This window comes from Letharia lupina (assembly GCF_014066315.1).
Source record: "Letharia lupina isolate WasteWater1 chromosome Unknown contig_4, whole genome shotgun sequence".
Classification (NCBI taxonomy): Eukaryota; Fungi; Ascomycota; class Lecanoromycetes; order Lecanorales; family Parmeliaceae; genus Letharia; species Letharia lupina.
The window spans coordinates 2430869-2443008 of record NW_023502973.1 but is presented as its reverse complement, the minus strand read 5'-3'; the positions used below and the strand labels follow the sequence as shown (position 1 = coordinate 2443008).

The 12140-nt window shown below is 51.6% G+C and overlaps 7 protein-coding genes across 7 annotated transcripts; 4 read left to right on the top strand and 3 right to left on the bottom strand.

Moving 5' to 3' along the window:
• Positions 1-496: 496 nt before the first annotated feature.
• Positions 497-1421, bottom strand: HO133_008204 (uncharacterized protein; the record flags this gene model as incomplete). Its single annotated transcript, XM_037299072.1, has 5 exons — positions 497-549; positions 604-904; positions 960-1059; positions 1126-1182; positions 1336-1421. 5 exons carry the CDS (start codon positions 1419-1421, stop codon positions 497-499), a joined length of 597 nt encoding a protein of 198 aa, XP_037156408.1.
• Positions 1422-2182: 761 nt separating this feature from the next.
• Positions 2183-3300, top strand: HO133_008203 (uncharacterized protein; the record flags this gene model as incomplete). Its single annotated transcript, XM_037299071.1, has 4 exons — positions 2183-2473; positions 2558-2833; positions 2884-3020; positions 3069-3300. The coding sequence occupies 4 exons, from the start codon at positions 2183-2185 to the stop codon at positions 3298-3300; spliced, it is 936 nt and encodes a 311-aa protein (XP_037156407.1).
• A 555-nt stretch (positions 3301-3855) lies between these two features.
• Positions 3856-4780, top strand: HO133_008202 (uncharacterized protein; the record flags this gene model as incomplete). The annotated part of the gene is made up of 4 exons (XM_037299070.1): positions 3856-3859; positions 4024-4128; positions 4231-4619; positions 4703-4780. The coding sequence occupies 4 exons, from the start codon at positions 3856-3858 to the stop codon at positions 4778-4780; spliced, it is 576 nt and encodes a 191-aa protein (XP_037156406.1).
• Positions 4781-5086: 306 nt separating this feature from the next.
• Positions 5087-6650, bottom strand: HO133_008201 (uncharacterized protein; the record flags this gene model as incomplete). Its single annotated transcript, XM_037299069.1, has 2 exons — positions 5087-6000; positions 6350-6650. The coding sequence occupies 2 exons, from the start codon at positions 6648-6650 to the stop codon at positions 5087-5089; spliced, it is 1215 nt and encodes a 404-aa protein (XP_037156405.1).
• Positions 6651-7190: 540 nt separating this feature from the next.
• Positions 7191-8977, top strand: HO133_008200 (uncharacterized protein; the record flags this gene model as incomplete). Its single annotated transcript, XM_037299068.1, has 5 exons — positions 7191-7361; positions 7429-7668; positions 7724-8179; positions 8241-8408; positions 8474-8977. The coding sequence occupies 5 exons, from the start codon at positions 7191-7193 to the stop codon at positions 8975-8977; spliced, it is 1539 nt and encodes a 512-aa protein (XP_037156404.1).
• A 715-nt stretch (positions 8978-9692) lies between these two features.
• HO133_008199 (uncharacterized protein) lies at positions 9693-10166 on the top strand (the record flags this gene model as incomplete). The annotated part of the gene is made up of 2 exons (XM_037299067.1): positions 9693-9948; positions 10021-10166. 2 exons carry the CDS (start codon positions 9693-9695, stop codon positions 10164-10166), a joined length of 402 nt encoding a protein of 133 aa, XP_037156403.1.
• Positions 10167-10785: 619 nt separating this feature from the next.
• HO133_008198 (uncharacterized protein) lies at positions 10786-11681 on the bottom strand (the record flags this gene model as incomplete). The annotated part of the gene is made up of 2 exons (XM_037299066.1): positions 10786-11069; positions 11243-11681. The coding sequence occupies 2 exons, from the start codon at positions 11679-11681 to the stop codon at positions 10786-10788; spliced, it is 723 nt and encodes a 240-aa protein (XP_037156402.1).
• Between the last annotated feature and the right edge of the window lie 459 nt (positions 11682-12140).

Genomic DNA, 12140 nt, shown 5'->3' with positions numbered 1-12140 from the left:
GAGGCGACTGTAGGATGACCGAAGAGGGCGATTGCAGGAGGAAGTCTTGATCGGAAGGAAAGGGCGGAGGTAAGAGAGAAGGAGGGACGCGGGTTAAGACGAGGACGAGGAGCGGAGGTAGACGGCGAGGTTACGGTAGGTGGAAGGGAGGAGGTTCGGCGGCAGGAGTGTATAGCAAACTTATGTTGAGGTGATCTGGGTCTATGGAAGGGTTCGTCTCGATGGTACAGGATACGGAAGCTCCGCCGTCGGATCGAGAGGTAGAATCGAGCTGCTAACCATTAAGCCTTCTTAATCTACCCAAACTCCGGCATACTTTGCTTTTGAGTTGAAAGACAGAGGGGTCCACGCAAAAGGAGATGAGAGCCCAATACTTGACCTATGTAAAGACCCCATGCCTACACTTTTGTTGCCATACAAGCCTTAGATCCGAACACCTTTGGTGCGATCGAAACCACTACTGACGAATCTCTGAGGGCATGTCTGTGAAAGCTGTCTACTCGGCGGTATCGAGCTCGTCATGAGCAGGGACGGGAGATCCCACGTCGACTGGAAGAGATTGATCAGTGTACTTTCCAATTCCTTCACTACGGGTAAAGCTACCTTTGCGGTCATCTCCATTGGCATTGTCACGGTCGTCCTCAATGTCGCGACGACGATCTACATCCTTCATTTCGCGGTCTCTATCGTCTGGGCTTCGAGAGCGGTCTCGGTCACGCCTATCGTAGTCGCGCTCACGACGCTCGTCTTTGCGAGGAGAGTAGTCGCCTCGGCCACGACGAGGTGGAGATGCCGATCGACGACGAGGAGAGCGATCACGACGACTGCCTGGACCACGGTCACCACCCCGTGCGTCACGGCCGGAGTCAAACCGCCAGGATGCGGAAGGAGGCGTACGGGCCCACTGAGTTGCTGATTAGCTTTGCTCGAAAGAGGGGGATTGATTAGATGCTTCGTACCTCAATTTTCAAGACATCGTCACGCCCGAGACGCTTGTTGTGCATCTCATGATAGGCATCATCTGCATCACGGCGACTCTCGTATTCGACGAAAGCGAATCTGCTGGCCGTGTGAGTACGCACATGACCTTCGCGGCAGCCACAGTGCCATGCCTGGGGGACATACAGTCTGCTTGCAGCGCTTCGTGGAGCGGGGATGTCGCAGCGCACAAGGCGTCCATAGCTAAAGGCGTGTTAAACTCGGGGCGGCTGAGGCGACGGGACGGCCGCAAGACGGAGACGGGAAGACATGAGTGGGCATCGTGCTGATCTATCGATGGTTTTGGAGGGTAGGCTAGGACGAGGGAAGGGAGATTCGTATGGACTATAGGCGTACCGTTCGAATTCGTAGGCCAGATCACGGGCTCGCGTCCCATGACCGAAGCCAGTGACGTAGAGGGTTGTACCACCTCCTCGCGACATGATGAGGATGAGGTGAGTTTTTAGTGCTGGCCAGAGAAAGATTGAACAATGTTCTGGATGCCTGTGCAATGGAAGAGGTTGAAGTCAGAAATCGGCCGAGATTCGTCGAACACTCGACAGGTTGCTCCGCTACGCTAGCGCACGATGAGTTAGCGTTCCAGAAAATTCAATTACGTGGAATACTTGCGTTTTGCAAGGAAAAAAATCCTATGAATCCGCCCAGTGTCTTCCAAGTGATAGGCACGTACTGACTTAATAGGTTGATATCTTACCCAACAGTCTGCTTGAAATTCAAGGCGTTCTCTTCAATCGCTGCAATCCGTGGGCACAGCCCGAAACGGACCAAGCTTTTCAAGGGGCCCAGAACCAAAAATAAGGCTACCTTAAAGTACTTTCTGCTCCGTACGGACGAACTGAAAACAACTCAAACACGCTCAAAGCAAGTTGCATTTCATGGAATCAGCTTTCGATCGCGAAGAGGTAGTGTCGTTTGTATATTCGCCGCGTCGGCCACACCTGTATGACTTCCTGGCGAGAAGCTCCCAAGGTCTGCGCTGCAGTTTGTCACAACCTCAAAGTTCATCGAACCACCGCATAATACATACATTCCTTGCTTCACATCGAGGTTGAGAGGGTTTGGGACTCGGGAGTCTTTCGCGATGAGTGTCGATCGGAAAGCGCCTTCGCCCGTGGCAAGGGTAGAAGGCGAGAAGGTTTGGGTAGAAGGGCAGGAGTCCCACCGTCCTCCTCCACTGTCAAGAATGATACAGTTACGGCATACAATCGCTCAGCCCGTTCTCGCTGCTTTTCTGGCCGGGGGTGTAGCCGGAGCCGTCTCCAGAACGGTTGTGTCACCACTCGAGCGCCTCAAGATTCTGTTCCAAATACAGAGTGCTGGGAGGACGGAATACAAGTTGCCTGTCGGGCAAGGTCTCATGAAGATGTGGAGAGACGAAGGCTGGAGAGGGTTTATGCGAGGTAACGGCGCCAATTGCATACGGATAATACCCTATTCTGCTGTGCAGTTTTCGAGCTACAATTTCTACAAGAAGGTAAGCAGGCCAAGCTAGGGCAAAATTTGTCGTTGCGGCCCAATTTTTCTGTATCAGAGCCATGTTAATCAATGTGCGAAACAGTTCGCGGGAATTCAGCAAGGTGTCCCTACAGCGCCGTGGAAGAACCTCTTGTGCGGAGGGCTCGCAGGGATTACCTCCGTGACCTTCACCTACCCGCTCGATCTCGTGAGGACTCGGCTTTCTGTGCAGACCGCAGATTTCAGTGGGCTCTCAGAGGCCGAAAAGAAGAATATGCCTGGGATGTGGAAGATAATGGTCAACGTATATAAGACCGAAGGGGGCATTCTGGCCTTATATGGTGGCTACATTCCGACCGTAGCTGGTGTTGCACCATATGTGGGTTACGCCCCGTTACAATTCATTGTATCTTCGGCTGACGTATCTAGGTCGGACTGAACTTCATGACCTACGAGTGGTTGAGGCAGTACTTGACACCTGAAGGTGACAAGAATCCATCAAATTGGCGAAAGCTCCTTGCAGGCGCCGTTTCAGGAGCCATCGCTCAGACTTGCACGTACCCTCTGTATGACATTCTCTTCGCGCTCCTTAAGATGATGACTGACCTTGGCAGTGATGTTCTCCGCCGCAGGTTTCAAATCAACAAGATGAAAAGCATGGGCTACAAATACAAGGGGATCTTCGACGCCATTAGAATTATCGCTTCTCAAGAGGGCTTCCGTGGTTTCTATAAGGGCATCGTACCAAACCTGCTCAAGGTCGCCCCAAGCATGGCCAGCAGCTTCTTGAGCTTTGAAGTGACTAGAGATTTCTTTGTTCGCATGGGAGAAGACGACGATGCTTAAAGGATTTACAGCTACACCAATATAGCGAACGTCATCGATATACGATCATGCACGTTACGGAGGGAAGATACCCAATAAAGATACTCAGGATTTGATTTTTATGCGAATATCTCGCGCACTGTTTCGAGCATGGCTGGCAGCATCTGGGATTGATATCGAGCGGCATTGGGAGCATGCTTGTTGTGTTGGTCTAAAACGATCAGGAAGCCTTTTGTTCATGAGGGCCCCTGCATTTGGAGAGGTAATGCTAGAGTAGATAGGTCCAGTATACATGTAAAATAGGGCTCTTCAGCAAAACCTTGAGAAGACAGCACAGAATTGAAGATTTGAACTATAACCAAGATGAATAGTAAGTAGCCGCTCTGATATCAACGTTAGACTGCCGTGCATCGCAAATCAAGTGTTTTCCATATCACCACTGAACATTCAGCCCTACTGCGGGCCAAATAAGCGAGCCCACGCAAAGATATCGCGCTAGCAGAAAGCGTAACAAATCCGCACTTCGAGCTCATCTTCAGCATCGACAACAACCATCCACAATCAACAACTGCAAAGATGGGTGAGTCCCTCATTCCGATACCATCAGTTCTGTTCAACGTTTCAGCTTCAAGTGCTTATGCTCTCCTGATCTCGGACGCAACCAAGGGAGCTTCAACGATGCCCATCTCTAGGCCTGCAACTGAAATGGGAGACAAGAAAGCTGACCAAGTTGCAATCCTACAGGTATTGACCTCGACAGGCATCATGTGCGCAGCACGCATCGCAAAGCGCCAAAGAGCGACAATGTCTACCTTAAGCTGCTTGTCAAACTCTACCGCTTCTTAGCTCGTACGTCCTATCCTACCTCAGCTATCCCATACTTCCACCCCCTTCAATTCTATATCCTAGATGCAACAATCTCATGCACCTTTTCTGACACCAATAATTCAGGCAAAACCGACTCAAACTTCAACAAAGTCGTTCTCCGCCGCCTTTTCATGTCCCGCACCAACCGTCCCCCACTCTCCCTCAGCCGGCTCTGCATGCTCGCCTCCCGCGGCACCCGCGAAAAAATCGCCCCAACGGAGAAAACCATCGTCGTCATCGGTACCATCACTGACGACACCCGCCTGCTGAAAGTGCCCGAGAAACTCACCATTGCGGCCCTCCACTTTACGGCTACCGCGAGAGCAAGGATCGAGAAGGCGGGTGGGGAGTGCTTGACGATGGATCAATTGGCGCTCAGGGCGCCGACGGGGAGTAACACGTTGCTGTTGCGGGGACCGAAGAATGCGAGGGAGGCGGTGAAGCATTTTGGGTTTGGGCCGCACAAAGGGAAGGTGAGTCTTGCTCTGGCCTACGGATGGCTTTGGAATCGCTCAGAGACTTGAGAACGTGTTGGCTGACTTGTGCAACAATGCAGAAACCCTACGTTGAGAGCAAGGGCAGGAAGTTCGAGCGTGCTCGTGGAAGGAGACGATCTAGGGGTTTCAAGGTCTAGATGGTGGCTACGATGTGACAGCTATCTGTGCTCTAGGCTCGATTGCAAATGGATGGGTGGACGAGTGGACAGCTTGCTACGGGCCTCGCTGGGGATGGAAGGTCGAGTGGAGCAGTCAGTGCAATTGCAAAAGGTCATGGCTTCCCAGCTAGCAATGGACAAATTCCAAACCTCTATGTTCCAAATCGCAACGTTGAGCTGTGAGACAAGGGCTACGGAAGCTGAAAAGGACGATTTCAATATTTCGTTTAGCACTTTTCCGGAGCCGGAACTCCTAATTCGTAAAACACTTTGATGCTGATTCCTTCACCCATCCAACGGCAACCGCTCATGCCTCCACCTCTTTCCCCCCTCCCCGTAATCACCCGCAACCTGCCCACACCCATTGATGCGATACTTATAAATCATCAAACCCTCCAGCCCCACCGGTCCCCTCGCGTGGATTTTATTCGTGCTAATGCCCACCTCGGTGCCGAAACCAAATCTCATACCATCCGCCATCCTCGTGCTCGTATTCCAGAAAACGCAGGCCGAATCCACGCCGGATTGGAACTGATTTGCTATCTCTGGGGAAGAGGTCAGGATGGCGTCGGTGTGCTTTGAGGAGTGGGCGTTGATGTGGGCGATTGCGAGACTGCAGGAGGTGCTGGCGGAAGCGTCGGGGGGCGTGGGGATGGTTTTGATGGCGAGGATCGGAGCGAGGAACTCGGTTGTGTAGTCTTCTTCCGTAGCGTCTTGAAGGATTGTTGATTCGTTCTTCGGGAGAGAAGCTGCGAGTGCGCTTTTGGATTCGGCATCGCAGCGAAGAGAGACGCCTTTCTCGAGAAGAGCTGATGCTACGGCCGGGAGAATGGTGGATAGGGCGGCTTCGTCGACAAGTAATGTCTCGACTGCGTTACAAGCTGCTGGATAGCCCAGCTTAGCATCAACTAGAATCTTAACTGCCATCTCCGGATCCGCATCCTTGTGAATGTATGTACTGCAAATGCCATCCGCATGACCAAGGACGGGAATGCGGGTGTTGTCCTTGATGTACCGGACCAGCTCGTTGGAACCACGCGGTATGACCAGATCGATATGCTTATCGAGGTCAAGAAGGGAAGCTATAACGTCTCGAGCAGTGACGAGTTGGATCGAGGCGTTAGGGACTAGGGTGTTGGTCAAGGCGTTGGAGATGGTCGTAGAGATGGCGCGGAAGGAGAGAGTGGTTTCCTTGCCGCCTGAGTTGTCAGTGCTGGTACCATGTGCTTTCATGTATGTAAGTACCTTTGAGAACAGCTGCGTTTCCAGATTTGATAGCTAGAGAAGCTATATTGGCGATGACTTCCGGACGTGCCTCAAAAATGATCAACAGAACTCCAATCGGGCATGTAAATCTTTGCAACTCAAGGCCGTCATCCAATCTTGTTCTTAGAGTGATCTTATTGACTGTGTCGTACACATCTCACAGAACCCATGCGTCACAGAATCAGAGAATCTTCTCCGCCGTCTACTGTGGTGCATGGTTCTGTAAGACCCTCCGTACGATCCATCAGCCTCCGTATACCGCACTTCATAGAAACCCCTCACCAGGATCTTCAAGGTCTCGAACGTCCAGTACGCCCTGCAGCATGTCTTCCCATTTGCCTTTCCTCCCCAGGTCCAGCCTCTTCAGCACGCTCTGACTCAGTTCCCCATCTTCGGCTGCCTTCGTTGCCAACTCCAGGTCCTTTGCGTTGGCTGCTAGAATTATATCTTTTGTCTCTTGCAAAGCCCCATGTATAGCTGTCAAGGCATCATTCCGAGCTTCGGTTGATAGTATGGCTAGGTTTCGAGAAGAGATTGAGGCTGCTTTAGCGACTTCCAGCGGAGATGAGTCTGTCAACGACATTTCCACGAAGGACACCAGCCTAGAATACTAGAGAAACACCGATCACTGAGAGACATATAACAAATGCAGCGTGCAAGGAAAGAGAGTCTGCCTTAGTGTACTGTTGAACTAGAGCAGTCGACTACTAGGGTCCTTTTGCAAGTAACAATCCTCGCTAGCACCGTTGCCTAGTACAAAAAAATGTCCTTGTGAGGCCCTTCACAATTAAAAACACAACTTCACAACTTCACAACTTCACAACAACAAAATGGGACCAGACAGCAATCCTGGTTCGCACGACTTGGTAGTGGTTTGGCTGGTTGGAACCATTATTCAACTGTCGACAGGGTTATTCCTCTATGCCCTAGATCAAAGTGACCTAAGTCTCGCTTACTCCCGCTTTTTCTTCGCGCTTTGGGTGATCTTCATCTTACTACTCATCAGAAGAATAACTTGGTACATCATCCCTTAGGTAGTTCCTAATGGTGCTTCAGCATTGCCCAAACAATCGTCCCCGCAAGACTTTAAAGATCCAGGGCACAAAGGCAACTACTACTCAACATGGACGCACTCCTCCCTCAGCTTCTCTCCTTCCCTCCTCATCCAGAACCTGCCAAACCAATATCAGATTCAGAATACGACAAACACATCAAGAACTTGGTTCAGCACATCAACACAATACCTGCAAGCAAGCTCATCTCGGGAGTCCCTGGAGGCGGCGATCTTCTAGATGTACGTATAACATCGTCGGGGATGAGAGCTTGCCTGGAGTTCTGACTGACATCATACTGGTGCACAGATCATCGATCCCTCGAAAAACACGCTCCCCTACCTCTACACATTACTCGCTCACATCGGTGGCTCCGCTGGCAAGCAGAAGTCGGGCTCAATATCAGATACATTCCATCCAGGATCAGCACTATGGCAGAAGATGTTGGACTTCATGGAACGCTTTGATGAGCGTCAAATAAGATACGCAGGCACTGAGCTTCGGCGGCTCATAGATGTTACGGCAATAAAAGCGGAGCGAGTGTCACAAGTAAGCTCTCAGTCTGCGAAACATAACTGAATATGCGCCTAATGACATTTTCAAGCCTTGGGCAGCTATCCCTCCTATTAGGTCCGCCATACTGCGCGTGGACGAGTCAAGCTCCACCTTCACATCGTCACATACCACCTTTGCCCGCTTATGCCTCGAAGCACGTGCTTACACCGCAGCGTTGCCCGTACTAGACCACAACATCTTCCACTTCCCACCTACCACAAACAAACTAGCTGAGAACAGCATGTTTCCTCACCTCTCTTCACATCACGACTCCAGTTCGACCTTCATCACACCAGACTCGGGCTTATCAGCTAAGTTGGAGTACCGACATCACCTACTCTACTTCCTTTACGGTGCCATGATATACATGGGCTTGAAGAAATGGAAGCGAGCACTTCTCTTCCTCGAAATCGTCATTATGTCGCCTGTGCTCAGTAATGTCAGTAAGATCCAAGTGGATGCCTACAAGAAGTGGGTGCTCGTCAGCCTACTCTACAAAGGACATGTAAGTGATACATGTACCCGAAAAGCATTACCAAAGCTCTTTCTGATAGTTTCATCCGCAGCCATTGGACTTGCCGAAAACATTAAGTCAACAGGCTACAAAGCAGTATCACGCAATTTGCAAGGCTTATGATGGACTGGCCGAGGTTTTCAAAGATGGTATCCTCAACGAGGAGTCTGACCAGAGACTCATCGCTGAAGCTACTGCTGGTGAAGCGTGGTGGGCTCCAGTCAGTCATCTTGTACCCACGCGAGCACAGAGCTCCTTTCTCGACTGCTCACTGACAATCACCAGGACTTCAACCGTGGCCTCATAGTACAAGTGATCGATGCCTTCCGCCAATTTTCCGTTGTACAGCTTGGAAAGACCTTTGCCGCATTGACGGTAGCTGACATCGCACGTCGCACGTCACCCGATCCCAACGACTATGCTGGCACTGGAGACTACGTGATCCACCTCATTTCTACTGGCGTTTTGAACGCTACCATAACTCAACCATCGAATGATCCAGCTTCCTGGATCTTACGATTTTCGGATTCTGCAAGCGGGCCACTGTCTCGTACAGAAGAGCAGCAGCACCAACACTTGGAGAAACAAACCCGAAAGATCAAGTCACTCATGGAGCACATTCGTGAAGCTGACCGAAAGCTGAGTCTCAACAAAGACTACATTGCGGAGGCCAAGAAAGCGAAAAAGACACGCCTGAACGATCTAGAGGGTGGCATGGACGAGGGCCCCTGGATGGCGCATAGCGGTGATGCTTATGAGCATGATGAGGATATGATGGCTGATCTGTGAGCGCTCGAAGCTCCCCTCAGTCACAGCCGATGTTTACACAATCATCTCGAGGGTTAATGAAAATGGCGGATAATGTCTTTATGAGCGTGCATGAGCGATGTTTCCAGCGAAATGCATAGCACTGGCGTATTGTGATCTATGCTCGCAGTTGCATAGATTAGACAAGAAGACGAATGCAGAAGATGTTTGCGAAGAATGCTATGGAAATGACTCTCCCATATGAATATCCTGATTGGCTCTCCAATCCTTCAATCACGTGACATTTAATTAGTGGCAAAATCGCGGATCTTCCTTCAAATTATGAGTTCATCGCTCTACTTGAGCTTCATCAACCACCATACTACGTACCACGATTCTCAATCCTCAATCCTGATTCAGTCCACATTCGCTGCCTCCTCACACCTACAGTCGCAATGCTCAGAAGAGTCATTGCAACCGCGCCTCGCGCCAGCAGAGCGCTCTCATCATCCATTCGACCAGCCATCAATTCACAAGCACGCATCGCTGCACCAGCATCAATAACAGCGAAACGAAGCTACCATGAGAAAGATAAGCCACCCTTCCCTCATCTGCTCTGCCGCTTATGCACCACTTGCGCCGCCCCAGAAACCTACAACCATTCTCCTACCCCGCCTCTACTACCACAATTCACACACACTCTGCTGACATCCACTTACTCCTAGACCACTACTCCGCGCCCCGCAATGTCGGGAAAATGGACAAGAATGCCCAGGACGTGGGTACAGGCCTTGTTGGCGCACCAGCCTGCGGGGACGTGATGAAGCTCCAGATTCAAGTCGATCCTACCACCAATACCATATCCGACGTAAAGTTCAAGACATTCGGGTGTGGATCAGCGATTGCGAGTTCTAGTTACCTTACGGAACTGGTGAGAGGAATGACGTTGGAGGATGCCGGGAAGGTCAGGAATACGGAAATCGCTAGGGAGTTGTGTTTGCCGCCTGTGAAGCGTACGTTCACCGGTCGTCATCGGAAAGACAATTGGAAGTCTCAAGAATGATAAGGCTGACTTGGGGATACAGTGCACTGCTCTATGCTGGCTGAAGACGCAATCAAATCGGCCATCTCAAATTACTACACCAAGAACCCCAAGGCCAAGAGCACCGACCTTGGAGGAACTGCGGCTGCGATGCCGAAGGTCGAGGTGGAGCAGGTGGCTGCGGCTTGAGTGGAGAGCCATGAGGAATCGAGGACGCTGTGACATGGTTGGACCGCCTTGATGGCCAAGGAATCGAAAGTTGATATGGTACAGGAACAGTCAGGGCTTGTCATCTGATATGGGAAGCGATGGTTTGGCAGGCGTTGGTTGGTAGTTCATATATCATTATGTTCTTTGGAGCCTTGTCGCTGCCATTGAATCAATCGCCCAGGGAAAGCCCCCAATAGTGATGTTTGCCTGTCCCAGCTACTTGCTGACAAGTCTCAATGTGACATCGACTGCTATATACTTTACCTCAAAATCCTATTCCTCGATCTCTGCCTGACATCCAGACTCTCCTCCCGCAGGACTTGTCGATGCAAAGCTCTCATACAACACACCATACGATGCAACACCCCCGGCAGCATGCATACCACATCTGCTTCTGTAAGCCCGTGATCTGCTACTAGGAATCTCTTCCCGTCGGCAGAAAAGGCTCAACTCGTTCATATATCAGTCCATGAGGACGATGCCTCAGGGACCGGGGCAAAACGTCCGGACAAGGCTTTATGATGGGTAATAGCGCCACTTCACGCCTTCATGAAGGCTGGCGAGATATCCATATGAGAACACAAGTTACAAGGCCTGTTCATCGGTGGAATTGCAGTATACCCCAACAAAGCCTCCCACTCCTAGCACCCTCGACCCAGTTCCTCAACCCAACCTTCATGTTTCCCACATAATCATCCGATATATCGCCCTTCAATTCCCTTTCTCTGCTCTCCATCTCCCTCAAAACCCTCCCATAATGCACCTCCATATCCCGAGTCAAATCGACAAACCCTACATCCACAAACCCAGCCTCCTCAAACCACCGCCTATAAGACTCCACATCGCCCAGACTCTGAAGCTTCAGGCGTTTCAATATCGAACCTATCTCTCTCTCTGATCTACACCTACAGCGACCATCGGATCCGTGAACACGACCAACCCTCCATCCTTCACCAATACCCTATCAACCTCTCTTACCACAGCTTCCCTATCCCCCGAGTGCAGCAACGCATCCTGGCTCCACACGACATCAACCCCCCCCCGCGGCAACATACCCAAATCCTCAAAACACCCCTCACGCACACCGACCAACCGCCCCAACCCCTCCTCCTCTACCATTTCCCTACTCCGCTCATTCTCCACCTCGCTAACGTTCACACAGCAAACATTGCACCCGTACGTCCTGGCGAGGTAGCGCGCGGCGCCGCCGTAGCCGGAGCCCAGGTCGAGGATGCGCGTTGCGCGGGTTATGGGCGCGAGGAGGGCGGCCATGCGTTCGATTGTGCGGTGGGACGCCGCGGGGATGGGATCGTTGGGGGAGTCGTAGGGGCCGATGTTGATGGTGGAGCCGCCCCAGATGGTGCGGTAGAAGGTGTCGGCGTCATGGGAGTCGTAGTAGGTGCGGGCTGTTGCTGCTCCGGAGCGGGCATGACTGGAAACGGATGAGAATGAGGGCGTATCTCGGTCGACTGTGTGGTCTGCGGAGACGTCCATGGTGGTTTCAGGATCTGACTCTCTCAGCGGTTGAGCATCTCGTTGCCTTTGTGGCAGGAGCTGAGCTGGCGCCGCACGGCATGGTGCCAACTGGAGAGAGTTCTGGTCATTGAAGCCGTTCACTGGATGTATGGCCCAACAAGGGACCCAAATGTTTTATGCAACAGCATCAGCTTTCAGAGGGTATTTGATGATCTGATCAAGGCCCAATGATCCGGCAAGCTAGCATCGCCAAGCCTCTCATTTTGCCAAGCCATGACCGGGGGCCCCCATCCGTGTCGCGCGAGCCCGGGAGATCCACGATCGCGCCCTATGAAGTGCGTGAGCTGTTGCCTTTCCGGCTCGGAAAATCGAAACAGTCACGTGATACGTATTGACGGGCTTACAGCTCGGCAGGGGTGAAAAAAAGTTCGGCAGGGGTGAGTAGATGGTAAGTATATGCACCTCGTCCGGGACTCC